This window comes from Harpia harpyja, chromosome 9, assembly GCF_026419915.1.
Source record: "Harpia harpyja isolate bHarHar1 chromosome 9, bHarHar1 primary haplotype, whole genome shotgun sequence".
Taxonomy (NCBI): Eukaryota; Metazoa; Chordata; class Aves; order Accipitriformes; family Accipitridae; genus Harpia; species Harpia harpyja.
This window is the reverse complement of record NC_068948.1, coordinates 33,098,233-33,117,088: the sequence shown is the minus strand read 5'-3', so window position 1 is coordinate 33,117,088 and position 18,856 is coordinate 33,098,233. Positions and strand designations below refer to the sequence as shown.

The 18,856-nt window shown below is 53.0% G+C and overlaps 2 protein-coding genes across 2 annotated transcripts; one reads left to right on the top strand and one right to left on the bottom strand.

Annotated features, from left to right (window-relative positions):
* Nucleotides 1-7,403: 7,403 nt before the first annotated feature.
* CCDC63 (coiled-coil domain containing 63) lies at nucleotides 7,404-13,551 on the top strand. The gene is made up of 11 exons (XM_052797969.1): nucleotides 7,404-7,466; nucleotides 7,648-7,811; nucleotides 7,964-8,153; nucleotides 9,274-9,393; nucleotides 9,878-10,059; nucleotides 10,608-10,789; nucleotides 11,260-11,480; nucleotides 11,957-12,031; nucleotides 12,430-12,622; nucleotides 13,007-13,204; nucleotides 13,394-13,551. Exons 1-11 carry the CDS (start codon nucleotides 7,404-7,406, stop codon nucleotides 13,507-13,509), a joined length of 1,704 nt encoding a protein of 567 aa, XP_052653929.1. The 3' UTR covers nucleotides 13,510-13,551.
* A 646-nt stretch (nucleotides 13,552-14,197) lies between these two features.
* MYL2 (myosin light chain 2) lies at nucleotides 14,198-18,856 on the bottom strand. Its single transcript, XM_052796775.1, has 7 exons — nucleotides 18,749-18,856; nucleotides 17,688-17,777; nucleotides 16,912-16,987; nucleotides 15,907-16,011; nucleotides 14,691-14,766; nucleotides 14,559-14,607; nucleotides 14,198-14,431 (listed from the first exon to the last, which is right to left on the bottom strand). The coding sequence occupies exons 1-7, from the start codon at nucleotides 18,854-18,856 to the stop codon at nucleotides 14,333-14,335; spliced, it is 603 nt and encodes a 200-aa protein (XP_052652735.1). The 3' UTR covers nucleotides 14,198-14,332.

The following is an 18,856-nucleotide window of genomic DNA, read 5'->3' as shown; positions in this document are numbered from 1 at the left end:
GCATGGCCAGGGCCTGGCCAAAGTGGATGTGTGGCCCCTCCAGGTACAATGTATGGTTTCTTAAAACCACCTGATCAGCCAGGCCTGATCCTGCACCTGCGAAACCCATCCAAATTGCTGGAAAAAATGTTTTCTGACAGGATGGAGATTTGTAGGGGAGTTGCCAAGCAACGGGCACAGCTCTGCCGCCTCCTGCTCCTCTCCTCCCTCTGAGCAGTGAGCAGGCAGGGGATGGCTGCATCCCTGCATCCCTCTGCCCCGGCCAGCCCAGCACTCCTGGCCGTGCCAGCCTGACTCCACCTGCCCAGGGAGGTACTATTGGGAAAGGCAGGGACCACTCTCGGCTGGTGGGACAGGATGTTCCTGGCTGGTGGGGATGACCATTCCTGCACGCCCAACCCATGGCAAATCGCCATCAGCAGCAGGGTTAGAAATGGGGTCTCTCTTCCAACCCATCTCCAAGCTGTGCAGCTTCCTTTTGAACTAGTCCCAGGAATGTGTGCTAACACACTGAGCAAAACACCCAGGAAGACTCATTATAACCCGACTTTGATTAGTGTCACCTCTGCGTTGTCTTGGGAGTTGCTTCAGATTTCCACTAAGAGAAATATGCAACCTGAACCCTTGGGATTTTCTTTTTTAAAGCTTCAATTTAAATTGACTCTTGAGTAACAACTGCCTGTTACAAAAATCAGCTGCTGTCCCTTGTAAAGCCTTGGACCTGTGGTGAGGGGCATGAAGCAATGGCTGACGGGAGGGGAGGCAACTGATAGCTGCTATCTTGCAAAAGATCAGTTGCTGAGTGAGTGGCAATAAACAGCAAATCCAGCCAGCTCGTAGAAATGGGAAATGGACCAGACTGTTCAGAACAATCTGTTCCTTCTCCAGAGAAGGGCTGCAGTGGCGGCGGTAGGCTGGGAAAGCGGCTATTCTAGGCGTGATGCTGGTCTGAAATTCTGCTTCAGAAAAATGGCAGGACCAAGACAGGGTAATTACTAGAAGACATGTGCTAAATCAAAAAAAAGGCTGCAAGTGGCTTTGCTGGGCTGACTCTTCTCCAGGGAGGTTTGTGCTGAAGGAGCCTTGCTCTGCCTCATCCCATGGACCTGCTCGCTGCCATGTGCACAGCTTTCTGCTCCAGCAGCACAGCCGCCACGCCGATGCTTGGGCAGGGAAACCCTGCTGATCCACCTCAGGTCATCTGCCTGCGTTTGGCCATGCACTTTACTGTCTCATACTGTCACCTAATTAATCGGGCATTAACATCACTTAGCCAGAAGGATAGCAGTCGGTGCACCCAGTTTCTTGCCCAGTGCTGCGATTGCTGTTGGAAGGGGACACCCCAGAGTGCCCAGACGTCTCCCATAAAGCCGAAACTGGGGACACAGAAAGGTCTGGGACTGTCCATATCAACACCATGCCAGGCTGGACCTGGGGTGCAAGTCCTCCAGGCAGATTTATTTCAGTTGTCCTGCTTTCCTTGGGGCTTCTGGGCTCCCCCAGGATCCTTTCCTCCTGTGCCCAACCCAGAGATCAAGTGGCCTTCGTTTGATTTGGAAGAGAAAAGTGAAAGAAGATAAACTGAATGCAGATTGTGCAGAACACCCATACAGCAGTTTAATTAATTGCCTTTAAATGTTAATTCAAAATAGTTTCCCTGAGTGATCTTATATAGGCAAATCCTCAGTTGCCTTAAGCCACCTCCAGAGAGTGCTCAGCTAATAAAGTATTCTTAGTCCTGATCAAGAGCATTGCACGGGATGGTAATCAGGAATGATTAATTGGAAATAGCTCTTCCAAAACAGGCTGTACCTGCTGCACTCTCCCGTGCTGCCCAGCTCTGCCCAGAGCTGACACGGAGCTGTTGGGTCCTGTGGGGAAGGGACTTTCCTTCCTGACTCCCACCATGATGTGCTGCTTTCTCAGCCACAGATCGCCCTCCCACCCCTCTTCCCAGTGCTCTCCAACTAGATCTGTCACGGAGGGTTTCCAGCACAAGCATCTAGATTTGCCAACAGACTTCCCTGGGGAAGAACGGGATCCAGGAGGTCACGGTGGGAATTTATTAGCTCAGCTTAGCTGTAGCCAAGCACCCTGCCGGACCTTCAGAGCTATTGCATTGCATATCCCACCCCTGAGCAAAAACCCTACCTCCTGCTTGGGTTTTATGCTATAAAATGGCTGTGACCCTCCAAAACTGCTGAAGGATCTGCAGCCCTGTTAAGAGCATTACTTTGTGCAGCTTTAACTAAATCACAGGCAAAAAAAAAATCTCTGCACAGAGAACCCCGTTCCCGGTCAGGCAAGACCCCGCGTGACAGCAGATTCTGCGATGGCTCTGTCCTTGAGTCCTCTGTTCTCTTCTCTTGCTTTAGCTAAAATCTTCCCGCAGCATATGAGTGCTTGCTACGTGCCAGGTTTGACCTCAGGCCAGTGAAATTTTCAGAGGTCTTTTCTTGCTTTCAGACGGCAGCGCGTCCTCAGCTATTTTGCTTCTGCGTTTTCCCACCCGCGGCAGCAGCCTTTGAGCAGTAATTCAGCACGGTGTACCTGCTGCAAAGGCATCTGTAAGTTAACACAGAGGGATGAAGCAAATCCATGTTATTTAGGCTCCGCCAGAGGGGCTGAGCCTTCAGTGGAAAAGAGTTTTACTTTCCCAAAGTCAAGGCCTGGGGAACTTGCTCTTAAAATGACCCTTTAAAAATACCGAGTAATGCCACAAAGGAGTCAGTTCAGTGCTGGAAATCACAATTTGCTTGGTGTCAGCAATTCAGAAGAAACCCATCTGCAGGAAATTATGATGACAATTTCCTCTCTGAGTGAAGAGAAATTACAGCTGTAATTCCTCTTCACTGTAACTGAGGCGGCAGTGAACAAACTCCTCTCCCCTTACTTAATACCAATTGCTCTTAAAACTTGGAGCCATGTGCCCATACAGATATGTCTCTATCCCATCCTGCTACCTAGAGGCCATTGCTGCTGCAGTCTCAAGCTGTCAGGAAAAACATAGCCAGAGGTGAAAACCAGTTACTTTTTTGCTATTTTGTTGTCTCTAATGGTGGATATGCACTTATTTTTATGCTGTAAATTTTCAGTGTGAGAAGAATGTCCTCCTGCATGCTTGTAGAGTGTCTGGCATATTTGGCTCTCATTTTGTTGAGACTTTAAGTGTTAAATAAAGAAAATAGCATCAGAAGTTTGCAGTGTTGTTTCAGATGCTGGGCATGAGAGCCTTCTCTCCTGGAAGGGTGCATGCTGAGGAAGGGCAGGCAAGAACCAGTGATATCATGCAGGGAGAGAACAGCTCAACGTTTGAGGACTAGAGGGTGTGTATTTTGAAAGAAAACTTTTGTATAAGAAACACATGGAGCAAAACTCAGGCCACTTGCAAAAGGCTGTGGGTCTACAACTCTCAAGGTGTTTGCAGTGCTATTAGGGCCAAAACTGGTCTTGGCCATTGAAGGCTGGTATGGTTCATGCATGTATGAAGATAACCATTCATCGGAACAAAGATATAAAGACCTGGGTAGAGAATGTGCTTATGGGAGGCCATTCCCATGCAAAGTCTTGGTAAGGTGACACCATGAGGCCTAAGTATCACTCCAGGTCTACGGGATGACATTTCACTGAAAATGGACCTAGCGTGTGTCTGAATTCAGGACTCTTCTGTAAGGTTTTGCCATCAGACAGCTGGCTGAGAAGATCTTTCCCCATCACCAGCTGCCTTAGCAATTGCCAGCGTCTTCCTGCTCCTCCCAGCGCTGCTGCTGGAGCTGACGGGAGTTTGATTATGATTTAATCCAGGCTTTTAGAGGAGGGAAAAAAGTTTTGACAGTTCCATATATAGTCCTCTGACTCACAGATTTCATGTGTCAAACACCGAAGACGGGTTAAGTAGAATTAAGTTCTGGATTTGTTATAAATAGGCATTAAGTAACATGAATGTATTACATTTGCATGAAAATATGGGCCTGATTCTCTATCTACCCTAGAGAGATTCTTTGATGTCGATCTTGCTCCCAGGTAGGTGAGCTCAGATCAGAGCCAGCCCAGCTCTGACCACCCCCTGCAGCCACCATTTAACTGGACCCGGCGAAACGGGGAAATCATTGCTGAAATCGGGACGGATTTATGCTGCTTGCACAGATCAGAATTTGGCCCTTAATATAGTACAAGTAGTTTTAATTAGACCCCAAATCTGCAGCTGAAGGAATAATTTCTCCATGTCAATCAGTGCTAAATGTGCCTATTAAATCAGGGAAGATGGGTTAAGATGAAAATTGCATAGAAAGTCACTTTTCTTCTGTTTCTACCAGAAGATGGAGATTCGTTGGATTCAGATGTTACAGACAATCTCATCCTGCTCTGATTACTGTTCTGCTCAGCCACAGCTTAAAGGTCCATCCAGACAATGAAGTCACCCTCATTTAAAGCAAGTCTGACAGTCGAGCATTGTTTGGGTGAAAACAGTCCCCTTTAGTAAAATCAATGTTTCTGCAATGAGTGTGACAGACACAGACTCTACCAAATCAGATCCCTCCTCGATAGTTTAATCTACTGACTTGTTTGTTGCTAAACAATTGAGAATTGGTCCATGGAGAAGGAACACAAAAAGGACAGACAATATAGGCTGTATTTTGAGGCTGGACTAGTCTTTTGTGCCACCCAGCGGCATTGTTTCTGGAAAAATAATGTCCACCCCTGCAGCTCTATCTTTATTCTGAACTGGAGGTTTGGCCCTATTTCTGCTGAGGGTGAAGAGAAGCAAACTGGAGAGAAGGGATCTGCAGTATGACACAGCCAGGGCCACCGAGACAGTGACAACCTCATCCCTGGAGAGGTTGTTGTTATTATCCCACGGAGCTGTTGATCATGCAGGAACAGCACGAAAAGCTCTGGGACCTTCCCCTGGCCCCAGCAGGACCCTCAGGCTCTGGTGCCTTCCCAGCATCGCTCTGCCCTTGGTTGCGATTTTTCTTATCTAACACCACATTCTGCTTTCTGCCATGAAAATAATTTCCAATTAAATGCATCCTCAGAGCCCATCTGGCTGTGAATTGGCCTGGAACTTGATGGCTGGCTTGTTAGCTCATCAAAGTCTCCAGGATAATGGGGAGGCACAGCCTCAAGAGTGATGTGCTAGTTGGGTATTTTGCTCATCGCCTTGAACTTGCCGCAGCCCTGCAAACTGGGACGCAGATGCCCTTTGCTCACCTTCAGCACATCTCTATTCCCCTTCATCCCAGAGCTGAGTAAGCAACACCAGGGCTACAAAACAAAGCCCTGCTGCAGCCTCCAGCGCTGTCTCGTGCTTCTGCCCTCCAGGGATCTCAGGGTTTGCCAAGTCCCTGGGAAGGAGCTGGCCACGTGCTCCAGCTTATGGGGAAGGGATTATCATGGCTCTTGTGACTCAGCCCATGGCTCCCGTGTGCTTCCCTACATGGAAAGGAGAGAAGCAGGCGTGACTCCTCAGTTTGACCCCTATATTGGCTGTCTAAACAGTGTCTGTCCCCAGGGACCTTTCCCAGGTTGGCAGTGCCAACCATTGCTGCTCTCCCGACAGCAGGCACCTCGAGGGTGTCTGGATGCTGAGGGCAATGGCAGTGGTGTGGTGATTGCTGCCTCTCCATGAGCAAAACAGATAGAAACCAGGTAGGAAGCCCAGGGATCTGGCTGTGGGACCAGCAAGGAAGGGGAGGGAATGGCAGCTCTGTGGCCCTGAAGCGCTGCTGGGGACAGCAAAACCCTGGGTGCTGCTCTCCGGTCGGAGTGAAAGGCTTCGAAGTCCTAGGTTATGGGATGATTAAAACATTGCAAAGGGAAGCAAGAACCAGTAAAATGGGGGTTTCTGCTTGCTGTGGACACGCAGCCAGAGAGACATCGGAGCACATGCTTCAGGGCTGGTTTTGGGCATGGAGACTTTGGTCCATGTAGCATGGGCTCACAGCAGTCCCCATGGCCCCGGTCACCCCCTCCCTCCATCTTCCTTGGTGACGGTCCCCATGGAGAACCTGTCCACACTCAGGTGTGATGACGCTGTCGTGGCAACCAGGCCAGTGCCTGTTCCACAGAGCCAGGGGCAGTGCAGGGTGCAGGACAGGGAGCGGGGACTGGCTCCCTGCTGGGCTCTTGCCTCTTCTGTGCTTCCCACTGGAAATAGGGGCTGTTCCTGGAGAATACCTGACTGCCACCACGGTCCCATCCCCTGCCTGGAGAGGAACCACAGCACCCTGTGGTGGTGGGGTGAGCAGCATCGGGGGGGAGACAGGGGAGCCCACGCAGCTGCAGTGGGGCTGGTGGGGACCAGCTTTGGGGGTGAGGGCAGTGGGGTCAGCCCCAGTGCCCTCCTGGGCTGCAGCGGGACAGGGGCTGAATCCAGGCGATATCCCCCACTCACACTCCCCAGGGGCTCTGCCCGCCAGCACGGGGGGTCTGGCCTCGCTGGGATTTCTATGGAAACCCAGGTACCGAACGGGGTGGAATAGCTCAAACCATCTGTTCTTCCCCTACTTATAAACTCAGTAAGAGGAGCGTGTTTCGCAATGACATCACTACAAATGCTCTCCTTTTATTCATCGTGCAGCCATCTGTGATGGTTTCCTCATGTGCCAAACACGTGAGCGGATGCTAAGGGACGGGCAGGGGGACACAACCACCCCCTTACCCAGGTTTCATTTCTCCCCTTGGAAAGCAGGCCTGACACCGTGGAGGCTTCCTTGTCCCCTTCCCAAGGCGTCTGTAGAGCAACTGGTGGAGTTAGCTGGAAGAAATGAGGGGCTCAAAGGTAAAAACTGAAGCACAACCCAAAGCTGAACTTCTCCACAGGTGCTATACATGATCTGCTGTGGGGATCTCACCTGCAGAAATAAATGCTGCAGTGTGGTGAGCCAGACAGGGAGTGGGGAGCCAGGCTTTCTTTTGCCAGCAAGGTGTTGGCTTGAGGTGGGGCTGATTCTGCCTGCCCTCCTGTGCTGGGGATGAGGCTGTGGCCTGAGATTTGGGTGTTGGGGGAGGCAGGGTTGGGGAATATGGGTCAGCTGAGGACACAGGTAGTGGTGGATCTAACTGCCGCAGCTTCAGTGCTTACCTGTTAGGCAGTTTCTCAACTGGAAGCTGACCTTCCCACAGCTGGGGATGTGAGCACTCTTGCTCTGCTCTTGGGTGAAGTCAGCTGGGTTCGTACACATCCCCAGCATGGGTGGGTTTGGTTCTGACTCGCGGTCCTTGCAGTCATGCCAGGTGATAAAGGAGGTGACAACTTGCCGTCACTTGCCCTGCCCTGCTGTTGGCTGTCTGCACCCTGTCCTGGAATCGAGGTGCCAGCTGTGGCTCAGCTGCCGTTGTCAACAGGCACTGATTTCGGTCACTGTTAATACCTCCTTGCCCTGGGGAGTGGTGGTAGGATGGGAGTGGATTACCCAGGAGCAAAGCATCTGGTGCACTTTGCTCTGAAGCTCATGGAGTTGGTTTGTATGGCTCAGAGTTTTGGGTGGTAATGAATATCTTAGGTGGCAGTGAAGAGCTGAAAGTGGTGACAAACAGCTGGAGGTGGTGATGCCATTAACCTGCTCCCCTGTGTCGAGCTCTGCTGTCTGCCACTGCTGGTTGTGTTTGCTCAAGTGACCAAACTCTCCCTCTTTGTGGCAGAGGGGAGGGCCCTCTTTGAGGCAGAAGCTTTCAGAATTCCCTGTGAAGGAGAAAGAAAAGCTGGCTGAAGCTGAGATCAGGAGACTGCAGAAACAGTTTCAGATAGCGGTGCAGAAGAGGAAGTCTTATGGTGCCAACATGAAGCAGCAAATGCAGGCTCAGGAGTGAGTGCGGCTTTGCTCTGCTGCATTGCGCTTGGAAAGCTCCTCCATGCTGAGATCTGGGGAGCCTGGTGCTGAGATGGGGGGCGGTAAGGACCTGCTCCGGTGTTGCAGGTGGGATGTGCTAAATGTCATTTGCCGTTCTGTTTTTACAGAAAAGAAATAGAGTCGCTGACTCAAGAACACAAAGAGGTGTCATTAACCCTGAGCCAGATCATGTCCCCGAGAAATGCGATGCTGGATGACAGAAATTGTATGGAGCTCCAATGCCTTTTGCAGACCAAATATCAGTATGATTCTCTGATTAGAGACAGAAAAGCCCTCTTAGCTGACCTGGACAACCAGGTAAGAGCATTTGGACCGTTCCCTGGCTGAGCATGGCAGAACAGAGCAGAGCCCTATGGCTGAAACTCCTCAACGTAAAATGCATTTAATTCAGGCCTTGGAATATAATGCTGCCTCATGGCAAAAGATACATGACAATGACAAATGGATAGAGCCAGGGTCCCATTCAAGTCAGCAGCACTGGCTAGAAAAGTACAGTCTGACTCTCAACCTTTTTGCCCCACTGGTCTCTGCAGCTCCTCTTTGATGGCACACACCTGCCTGGGGTCAAGCAACATCCCTCTGCTTTTCCCTTGATCTTTTTTTTCTCCTGAAAAAGAGGCAAAAATGGAACATTTAGTTGTGCTGCTGTGCTTTGCTAAGACATGGCAAATAGAGGAGCAGCAACATCTGAGGGATGTCCCATCACTTCTCCTGAGGACAGCCTGGTTGGATTTGGTCAACAGTGGGGTGAGAGGCCAAGGAAAACCCAGTGCTACAGAAGTGACATGTCCCTGCAGCTTTCTGCTCTGAACAAGCTGCCCATGACAGAAGTCAGGGAACATGCTCGGGTAGATTACAGTTGCTAGAGATGCTGCAGAGCTTTCCGCAACAGGGTTAGCTTTCAGTCAGGGATTTCTTGGCTGAGTCATACCTCTCCCACCTGCCCCCCGCTTCATTGTTCTCCAACTACTTCAGTCTTCTGGTGGATTTATTTCCTCTGGCAGCTCCCCACTTCTGGCAAAAGTTTTCCTCCACTCGTTCCCAGGGACGTCTGCACAGATCCCTGTCTGGCCAGCACAATACCACTACCAAAACCCCATCCTCATTGCCTCTTCCACTCTACACAGAGTGCTGCTGTGTCTTGTTCAACACCTGCTGAATTTCCCTCCAGAGGCAGCTGCATTTCCTTCGTGACACAAAAATAAACCCATTCCTAGTTACAGTTTATGTTTCTGCGTGTGCAGGATGGGATCCTTTGGGATTAAATCTGCTTCTATAACTGTGAGCTCATTAATGACATGATTGCTGTAGTTCAGGTCAACAGAGGGTATTTTCTTTGGCTAAGTGTCCTGACAAGAGTCCAGAACATAGGGGTGGAGATTATACTTTCTTTTTTTTTTCTTCTCTGTGTGTGCAGATACTAGAGCTTGAAAAAAAGATTGTGAGGCAAAACCAGATAGCAGTGAAGGTGAAGCAAGCGAACTGTAGCAAACGGCTGCAAAAGCAGATTGAGACACTGGAAATGCGTCTAAACAACGTAAGCAAACATTTTGCAGACCTTTGGAGACCATGTGTGGGGCCACACTGGGGCCTGTGTGCAAAATGCCCTTTAGTCAGGACAAAGGATAATGGTGCAAACACATTTGCTTGACACAAGCTGCATAAAACACCTGGCTTGTTCTACTGGCCTGATTGGTCCCAGAATATCTCAAAGGCTCCTTCAAGCCTGGTGACCCAAATGCAGCACTTGTGCCATGCCAAGAAGCCTGAAGGTCTGCACCTGTTTAGTGATAAAACCGAGCTGCCTGAAGCCACCTTGCCTTGGACAACGCCAGCTTCTGGTCTCTGCCGTGATCAGCCTGGCCTACTGTTGCCTCCCCTGTCTTGGGGAGGAGGATAGTGCAGGGCAACTTAAAATCTCTTGGGCTGTGTTTATCTCAGCCCTGGTCAAGGTCTTTCAGCAGAGACCTAAGCCCCCCAGTCCCACACCAGCTTCAAACATTTTGCTTCCCTCTCGCCAGGTCACTGTCCATTTCGATACCATCCTGACCAGAAATAACAAGCTCCGAGAAGAGATTAAAAACCTGCGAATCCAGAAAGCCATTTTGGACAACTTCTACTTGAAGCTCCATAGGAAGCTGGATCAGCAGAGGAGAAGGATGAACACTGCTGTTGAGCAAACCGCACAAGCCTACGAGCAGCGGTACATGGCCTTGTGAACCCTCTGTGGCAAACTTGGCACCGATGGGTGATGCCAGTGATGAGTATGGATGTAAAGAGAGACCAACTGCAACTTCAGAGAGAGGATTCACTGCTCTTGTCTAGAGCTGGGTACTAAGGGTTAGGTGCCTGGTCAGTGCAGGGAGACTCGTACCTCCAGGGTGATTTACTCCATCTATCCCAGATGTTTCTCGGGATTGGGTGAGTTGCCCCATGAAGCAGTCTCTTTCCTCTGAGTCCCACCTGAGCCCGCGTGGGGGGATGCAGCAGACCTGGAGCAGAGTCCAGCAGCTCCTGTCAAAGTGAGCCTGGCTGCCACAGTTGGGTGCTGTGTCCAAGTACAAAAGCCTACCAAGAGCTGTCAGCTTGTTGCTGGCCTTGGGCTAACACAGCTGCGTCTGGATGAGAGCTGGGCAATGTGCACAGCATCATGGGGGCTTTCCTAGGTCAGGCACGGAGATGCATGGGAACGGCCAGGAATACAATTCCTTATACCTACGCATGGTGTAACCTGCTGCTCTCTGTGTGCAGGATGGAAGCTCTGGCAAGGATTTCAGCCATGAACGAAAGACACAGCAAAGACACTGTCCAGTACAATGTCGAGCTGCAGGAGCAGGAGCGTGTCCTTGACCAGGAGACCAAACTGAAAACCTTTGTGCTCGCCAAATTTACAGACCGCTCTGAATTGGAGGAAGAGGCCAAAAAGAAAAAAGGTATCAGATGAGGGAAACCATGTACAATTGGGACCGCAAACCAGGACTCTGCAGGGTTGGCAAGGGGGCTGCTTATAGCACTGTACCCCAAAGGCAGGACCTCTCCCCCGCCTGCAGGCTCCTTCACCCACGCTTTGCCCTAGAGAAGAAGAGGATGTGTCCAAGTGATAACCAAGTGAGGCCACCCAAACCCATGTGTCTTGGGGTGCCCTTGGGGTAGAGGGAGGGATGGGGAGGCAGGGAACTGCCCCATGTGCAACCATGGTTCCTTTTAACCTCCCAGGGACGGATCCCACTGTGTTTGTCCCAATCCCATGCAGACTGTGAGCTCCTTGCTTAATTTCTGAGTGAAATAAAGACACCTTCTGCCCCGAGCACCCTGCCAAACCCCACAGCACCCACAGGGGAAGGCTCTGCAAAGGGCAGCCTACAGGGACATGCACAGCCCAGGCCCTCTGTCTCTGCCTCAGCCTTGAAGGTAGCCCAGAGGGCAAAACGGAGCCAAGGGGAGAGCTTTGAGAGCCAGGAGGTGGCTTACAAGCGTCTGCTGGAGCTGGCGGAGGACGGGGACATTGACCGGCTGGTGAATGGCTATATTGAAAAGGAGGAGAAGAACTTTGCCTGCTTCAGCTACGCCACCGAGCTGAACAACGAGATGGAGAAGATGCAACGGAGGATCAAGGACCTCCAGGTCTGTTCCAGGCTCTTCATGTCTCCCCTTTCTCAGCTGGTGCTTTTAGGCTGGGATTGGTTTTGGCTCTTGCATGTGTCCAGCATCACTGCCCACACCAGAGCCCAGCTCACAGCCTGCCACACGGGTGGTATTAGGGGAATGCAAAGGGGTAGCCAAAAAATCTAATTCCAATAGACAGAATGCTGCGTTCTCAGAGCTAAAAGTGTCTCAATGCTGCCACCGTGTACCCAGCAAAAATACTGCAGTATCCAGGAGGGCCAAGAGCTGCCTCGGCTGTGTGTGGGGCTAGCTGGAGTGAGAAGTGCTGCCTGTTGTGGGGTCATCACCTGCCCTCCTGGCCTGGGGACACTGGTCCCCAGAGGGGTCAAGTGGAATGTCCCTGCTTCCAGGGTGGAGGGATGGCCCCAGCCTCTGTTAGACGCATCTGGTGGGCATTCAGCCAGTACCCCCTGCATGTGCTTGTCTTTACACAGAACGAAATTACGGCCCTCATGATGGACCAGGAAGATGCAGAGAACAGCAGCCTTCATGTGCTGAAGGAGCTGGAGGTATGGTGGCTGGGATTTCCCTCTGCAAGGGCAGCAGACCCCTGTCTGGCCCGACACGTGTCCTGAGGAGTCTGGTCCCGTCAACGCTGATCTGGCCATTGGCTAGAGAGGCATGGGCAGAAAAGGGCCCTGCATTGGCTTTGGCAGCCCTGTCTCCCAGCGCATGATGAGAGGGTGACTGCAGGGCTCCTGCCAGCCTTGGTCCTCCAGCGCCTGGGGCCTCATCTGCAGCAAGGGGAGCTTAGGATCCCCTTCATAGAACCTTTCCCCTGCAGGGCTGGGAGCATCCCACAGCCTCTCCTGGGATATCTCCAGTGCCCAGACTGGAACTGGCCAGCACTGGGGTGGCGGGGAGAGCAGGGGGCTGGTGTGACACCTAGCAATACCTTTCGTGATAGGAAAAACTAATGGAAACCACTGAGGAAGCCAACCGGTACGAAGACAAATGCAAAGAGAGCAGCAAAGTTCTGGGCCAGCTCAAAACCAACATGGAGCTCCTGTTCAGAGAAATCAACTGTGATGCTACAAAGATAATGAAGCAGCTCGGAGAAAACGGGCAGATCACAGATCTGAACCTGATGCAGTTTTTTGGTGGGTCAGGGCTACCCGTCTTCCCCCACCACATGGCCTGGACCTTGTATGTCTACCACCTGCTTGCACTCTGTTTTAATTGGGCTGTTTGTTTTCCCCTGCCCCATCATGCGTGGGCATCCCTAATGTGAATTTGGGGTAGCAAACTCCCAGCAAATTCAGGAGCTCGCCCGGCTGTATAAACATCCCAGTGGACCCCCCAAGCCCTCATCTTGGCTCTGGGTGTGGGACCCAGCCTTGGGCCCTTGCCTCTGGGGATACAGGCTGCCTGACGGCACTCCCTCGGGGAAATCAATGGATGCCCGGCTCAGCAAACAGCCAGGGGTGGGTTTGGGCAGGGGCCTGGTGCAGGGGCCCTGCAGGACAGTGCTCCTTCCCACCCAGGTCTCGTGGAGAAGAAGGCCAACGAGCTCCTGCTGATGGAGTCCATCCTGCGCTACACGTCGGCTAATGACTCGCATCCGGCCCAGCCCTTCACCAACCCACTGCTGGATGGCACCAGACTCCTCCGGCCGATGGATCGGGCCCAGCTCTGCCCGCCACCCCCCACTCTGGACAGCACCACCGACGCCATCGACGCCTGTGAGTGTGGGAGGTGGGAGGGAGGGGCTGTGGCCACGCAGCCAGCCAATCCACAATTCCCCCCGGCTGTCTGGCCAATCCCCCGCTGTTACCTGTCCACCCAGCCAATCCCAACCAGCCTGTCCTGCCCCACCGGGTATATAAGGGCTGTGACTGCGCGTATGACGGGGTGGCCATTTTCTTGGGCAGTGGAAGTGCCACTGGACCACGGTCAGCTGCGCCAGCTGATTCTCCAGAGCCGTGAGAAGGAGCGGGGCAACGCCACCGGCACGGGCAAGAAGGGGAGAAATGGCGTTAAGGTGTGAACGCCCAGCGGGGATGAATTAAATAAACAGTTTCACTCTTGAGCTTCCCCTCTGCTTCTGCGACCTGGATGTCATTCCATCTCCTTTCCCCTCTGGAAGGAGCCCAACGCCTTCTGCAGGCTTCAAAACCTTGCTGGGTGGTATTTTGGCATGGCTTCGCCCACTGCTGAGCGTAGCCACAGCCGGGGCAGAAACAGCTGTTCTCTGGCAGGATGCCGTCCCTGTTGCACAACCCAACATGCTTCCTGCAGCTGGGCATCACGTGGCTGCTAGGGAGGAGATGGGGACCATGGTCCCAGTCCTGCACCATGCCTGCTCCGAGGGGCCCGGGGACGGTATGGGGGGACGCAGGGGGGATGAGCGCGCTTGCTGTATGTCCCTGCTAAGCTGGGAGAAGCAGGCAGCTCTCTGCTGCCTAAGTAAAGCTGAGCTCAGTGCTGGTCCTGGGTTGGTGGGACCAGATGGCTGCTAGCCACAGCCCAGTGCGAAACAGGCTGTTTGGGGCTGGGAGCTGGGCTAGCCTGGGAAATGGCAGTGAAGAGGGACCCGAGGGCACACAAGGGTGATATGCAGTGGGGCCAGGAGGCTGAGGGCAGTGGGATCTGGGATGAGTCTGGGAGCTCCCGCTGGGCATGGACGCACCGTGCAGACACACCATGCAAGGCCAAGCACTGCTCACACAAGCGGCTGGATTTCCTCTCGTCAAAAGGCAGTTTAATGTGGATGCCATTTATGTGTTCCCCAGAGGGAGGGGCAAAGGGACCCCCCCGTGTGACCTAGAGAGAGGCAATCTCACAGTTCCAGCCCCAGCACTGAGCATGGGCTAGTCCTTCTCTTCGCCGTGTGTAATGACATGGACAAGGTTTTTGTAATCCAGGTTGCCAGATATGTCTGGAGGGAAGGCTGCGAACATCTGATCAATCTGCGGGGAAAGAGCCAGGGTGAAAAGGTGGCACAGAAGGTTTGTGGCTGGGGCTGGGAGGAGGGCTGGGGGGCCTGTCAGGATGGAGGGTGTGGGAGGCTGGCAGAGGGTGGGAAGGAGCTCGTACCTCTTCCTGGGAAAACCTCTCGCCCTGCGTCATCAGCATTTCTTTGATGCTGCAAACAAGAGAGCATGGTGAGCACCAGGGGGGCCTCGGTGGGGATGACTGCCCCCCTCCCCTGCACACCCCTGCACTCACTAGGCGGATTTCAGGCCTTTCCCCTCTGGATCGAACACCTTGAACGCATTCAGGATCGTCTCCTCCGGGTCAGCACCTGCGGGTGACATGGCCATGGCCATTGGAGGCAGTGGAGAAGGAAGCCATCTGCACCCTCCTGCTTTCCCCCACCTTTGGGAGGAAGATGGGGTGCAGGCTGGGAAGCAGGAGGCCCTGCAGGAATGCCAACCCTGCAGCTGGGGCCTCGAGCACGAGTGCTGGCACGAAGAGGAGCAGATGTAGGGTCGTGGTGTGTCCCCAAAGCAGTCTGTGTCACCACTGCCCTGGCAGCCAGCGTCTATCTAATCTTTCGGGTGTATTTATAGAGCTCCAGGCACAGGCCCTTGGGGCTGTGTAGCCTCCTGGAGATCTGCGTGGAGGCTGCATGCCTTGGGTTGCATAAATGATACAGGGTGCAGCCGGACGGGGCCGTTGGGTCAAAGCCATGCTGTAGCCAGTGCCCTTGCCAGGGTGGCTGTTGGTGCTGCCATTGGTGTCAGCAGGTTCAGAGTCAATGCAAGATGTCCCATCCCCTCTTTCTATGGGGACAGCAGCATCACAGCCTGTTGGTTTTTTTATATGGCTGGGGGAACCGGGACACAGAGACCTGCTCATACCCCCCCAACTGCCTTTGGGACTGTTTGTATTGCAAGGCAGCATGAGTTTGGGGGCACAGGGACCTCCCTGGGGACAGTTGCTCAGGGTATGTGACTCTGAGTTTGTTCTATCTGTGGTGTCTCGGGATGGGGAGGCAGGGAGAGTGCCCAAGTCCAGGATTTGGAGGACAAGGACTGGAGCTCCTGGGGAGAGAGGCTGTTGCTGGTGATGGTCCCACTGAAGCCTCTATCTTTGGGGGGGGTCCCTGTGATGCCACTGGGAGAAGGTGGCACTAAGGGATGTGGGAGAGATGGGTGAGGGAGATAATTTCGCAAGTATCCCATTGTCGTCCCCAGGTGTCACCTCTTGGCCGTGGTGTGGAAGGAATCTTTGCTCCGACCCACTTCGTGGGCTCTGTACACCGCAGTATGGCAGTCGGTGCCACCTGCCTTTCCTTTAGCAGCTCCCATCTGAGGCCTCCAAGGAGCCTGGAAGGGTGATGGAGGCCCTGAGAGTTGGGTGGCTTCCCCAGGTGGGACAGGATATTGCTGATGGTGTGGGTGCCCATCAACCACCCCCAGCTCCCTGGGTGCCCTCTCACCCTTCAGTTTCTCCCCAAACATGGTGAGGAACACGGTGAAGTTGATTGGACCAGGTGCCTCCTTTATCATCTCATCAATCTCCTCATTTTTCACATTCAGGCGCCCTAGGGGAGAGCAGCATTGGATGAATCACGTGTCCATGTCCGGCTGTAAATGCATGCAGACCTCCAGGCTCTGCTCTATGTGCGGGGGGCTAAAAACACACCACAGGAGCCTTGGCCTGGAGGTTTTTCCCCCACCCGAGGGAAGCGGCAAAGCCATGGAGAGCCACCTCTGACAAGGAACGGCAAGGGAGGATGGGAGAATCATGTGCTGGCAGAGGACAGGTGGGCTGGACATCTCCTGCTCTGGTTTCTCAGGCTCCAGGATCACAGAAAAGAGGGCTGTAAAGGACTGAGCTGTGCTGCTTCTTTCCCTCACTGCTGCATGGATCAGCCTGCTTCAGCCCTCCTCGGTAGATGTTTTGGGTCAAAACCACCAGTGCTGTGGTTCCCCCTGGCCCCCAGTGTCAGAAGTGAAATGGACTGAATGCCTATGTCCTTCTACCTGAGGTTGGGTTGTCTTTGGGACTCCCCGGCCCCATCGCTGGTTTGTCTTGGCCTCTATGATAAGAGAGCCAAGCTCACAACTTCATGGTTTCCCACAAATCCCATACATCCCCCTAATGCCCATACACCCAGGGATGGTGTGGGTTGGGCACAGCCAGGTGCTGCTTAGCACACACAAAGGCTGGGAGCATTTGGCTGTGTATAATCCAGGAGCTGGCTCTCCGCTAGTACCTACAGGATTAAACACCCGCTGCTGCGGGAGCTGCTCTGAGTCACCCCACATAGGATCTCACCGGCTAACAGAAGTGGTTTTGGATCGGGAGGTTTTCAGCAAAATAGGAGATCCAGTTAACCACTGGGGCTTGGTTAAATGGGGGCTCACAGCTGGTTTCTTACTTAATAGGTCTAATGTCGTCGAAGCTGTAGGGGAGGGGAGGGTCCTAAAAGGGGGCTCACCGAGCGCAGCAAACGTGTCTCTCAGATCAGCCTTGTCAATGAAGCCGTCCCGGTTCTGATCCATAATGGTGAATGCCTGGAAGCACAGGAGGAGAGCAGGGAGCACAGGGAAAGGGAGAGTTGTCGGCCTTTGCAAAAGCTTTAGTACCCTCCTCCTCCTCCCTTTGACTTGGATGGGACAAGGGCACTTTGAGCTCTCCCAGGATGGGACTCTGGGGGTCCTCACCCAGCGAGGGAGCAACAACCATCACCCTAATCCAGCAGGAATCCTGGCCCCTGCACCCTTGGGTGATGCAGGGTGATGGCTTCCTATGGCAGCCCAAACCCTAATGCTGTACAGATCCTCCCCTTGGCCAAAGCCCTGTCACCCCAGGATGAGACCAACAAGGGAGGACAGCCTGAGCTATCAGCTCCCCCAGCTGGGACCAGTTATCCCCGTAACTGGGATCTGCACAGGGCCATGTGCCAGGCGTGCAGGGGGTAAGTCATGAAAAGCTCCTGGCACAGTGGGTGGGAGCTAGCTGGGAGATGTGCTCCTGCTCTCCTGGATGCTGCCAGCTCCTCTGTGGGGTGCAGGCTCCTGGGAAGCTTTGAGGCGATGCCGTATTTAACAATGTCACTGAGTTGTTATTCGCACTTTTAAAATAAAATGACTCAAAACCAGGCATGCTGCCTCTTGTTGCAAACCAGCTGTCACCGATGTGAAAGCGCTGACGAAAGAGCTGAAGGTCACATTGCATCAAGGACCCTCAGTCATTTCTACCAAACCCACCTACCTCTTTGAATTCCTGGATCTGGGCCTGCTCGAACATGGAGAAGACGTTGGAATTAGCACCTTCAATCCTCTTCTTGGCTTTCTTGGGTGCCTGCAGGGGTTCAAGTATGTATCACTAACTCACTGGCTTTTTATGGTGTGGAATAAAAGCATGAAACTACCCTATTCTTAGTCGTGAGTCCTTCATGGTAGCTCTGGGCTAGTGCTGCCGCTGCACTTGGGTGCTTGGTGGTTTTCCCATGCATTGCTCAGGAGCTCTGGGCACATGTGACCCTCCAAGATACTGAGGGACATTAAGATCCCTGCTTAAATTACAGCTCCATCTTTGCTTTCCCGATGAATTTAGGCAAATAGGTCCAAAGAAAGATGAGTTGGGAAATCAGTTCCCCACCAAAGGCTATTGCAGATAAAAGGATCGGCACTGGGGTGAGATCTCCCCGGGTAGAAACGCAGGTTTGGGAGCACTGCTGAGGTTGCATGCAAGGGCTGTAGTTGTTAGGTGCTTCCTTAACTTTCTCTGTCTCTTGCTAAGAACACAACACTTATCGAAATGTTTGCTTATTAAAAAAATCTGCCTTCTCCTGTGCTGAGGCTTGAAACAACCAAAAATGGCTTGATGTGTCTTTTGAACAGGAGGGGAGGACAGAGCCGTTCACCCTCCCACCCTGCCCACTGTCCCTCGGTCTAGCCGCATGCTCCGCCAGCTTTTCCCTCTAATTGGGGGGGTCTGCCAGGAGGAGACAGAGCGGGAGGATTTTGGGGGACACAACAGCCTTTCCTCTCACTGCATAGAGGAAGGGAAAGCAGAAAGATGGCATTTGGACCCCAAAGCAGTCTGTCTCAGTTAGAAAGCTCTGCTAGCGTGGGAGACACCTCTGTGTTCCCCGTGGGATGCTTTTGATGCAGCCAGATGGCTTGCTCACCCCCTTTCCAGGGCAGGAGGGACCCTTGGCCATCAAATCCCTGTCATGTCTGTTGCTCCCTGCCTCTTAAAGCTATCCTGGTGAAAAAGCTAACAGATTTTGCCTTTTCCCGCTGAAGCTTTGGGCTCTCGGTACTCACCATGGCTTCACACCGATGTTGCTGTGAGAGGTGTCTCAGAGGCAGTCCCTCGCTTCCCCTGGGCTGAAACAATAAATACATCCCACTCTGGGTTAAAAATAACCTCAT

Bases quoted from the DNA above. Each gene is read 5' to 3' on its own strand.
- CCDC63 (XM_052797969.1), top strand. From the start codon at position 7,404: ATGGGAGTGGATTACCCAGGAGCAAAGCATCTGGTGCACTTTGCTCTG. The intron at 10,060-10,607 runs GTACATGGCCTT...CTCTGTGTGCAG, and splicing joins GCACAAGCCTACGAGCAGCG to GATGGAAGCTCTGGCAAGGA. The intron at 10,790-11,259 runs GTATCAGATGAG...TCTCTGCCTCAG, and splicing joins AGAGGCCAAAAAGAAAAAAG to CCTTGAAGGTAGCCCAGAGG.
- MYL2 (XM_052796775.1), bottom strand. From the start codon at position 18,856: ATGAGGTTATTTTTAACCCAGAGTGGGATGTATTTATTGTTTCAGCCC. The intron at 17,778-18,748 runs GTGAGTACCGAG...GAACCCCTGCAG, and splicing joins AACATCGGTGTGAAGCCATG to GCACCCAAGAAAGCCAAGAA. The intron at 14,432-14,558 runs GTACGAGCTCCT...CTTTCCCCGCAG, and splicing joins AGAGGTTTTCCCAGGAAGAG to ATTGATCAGATGTTCGCAGC.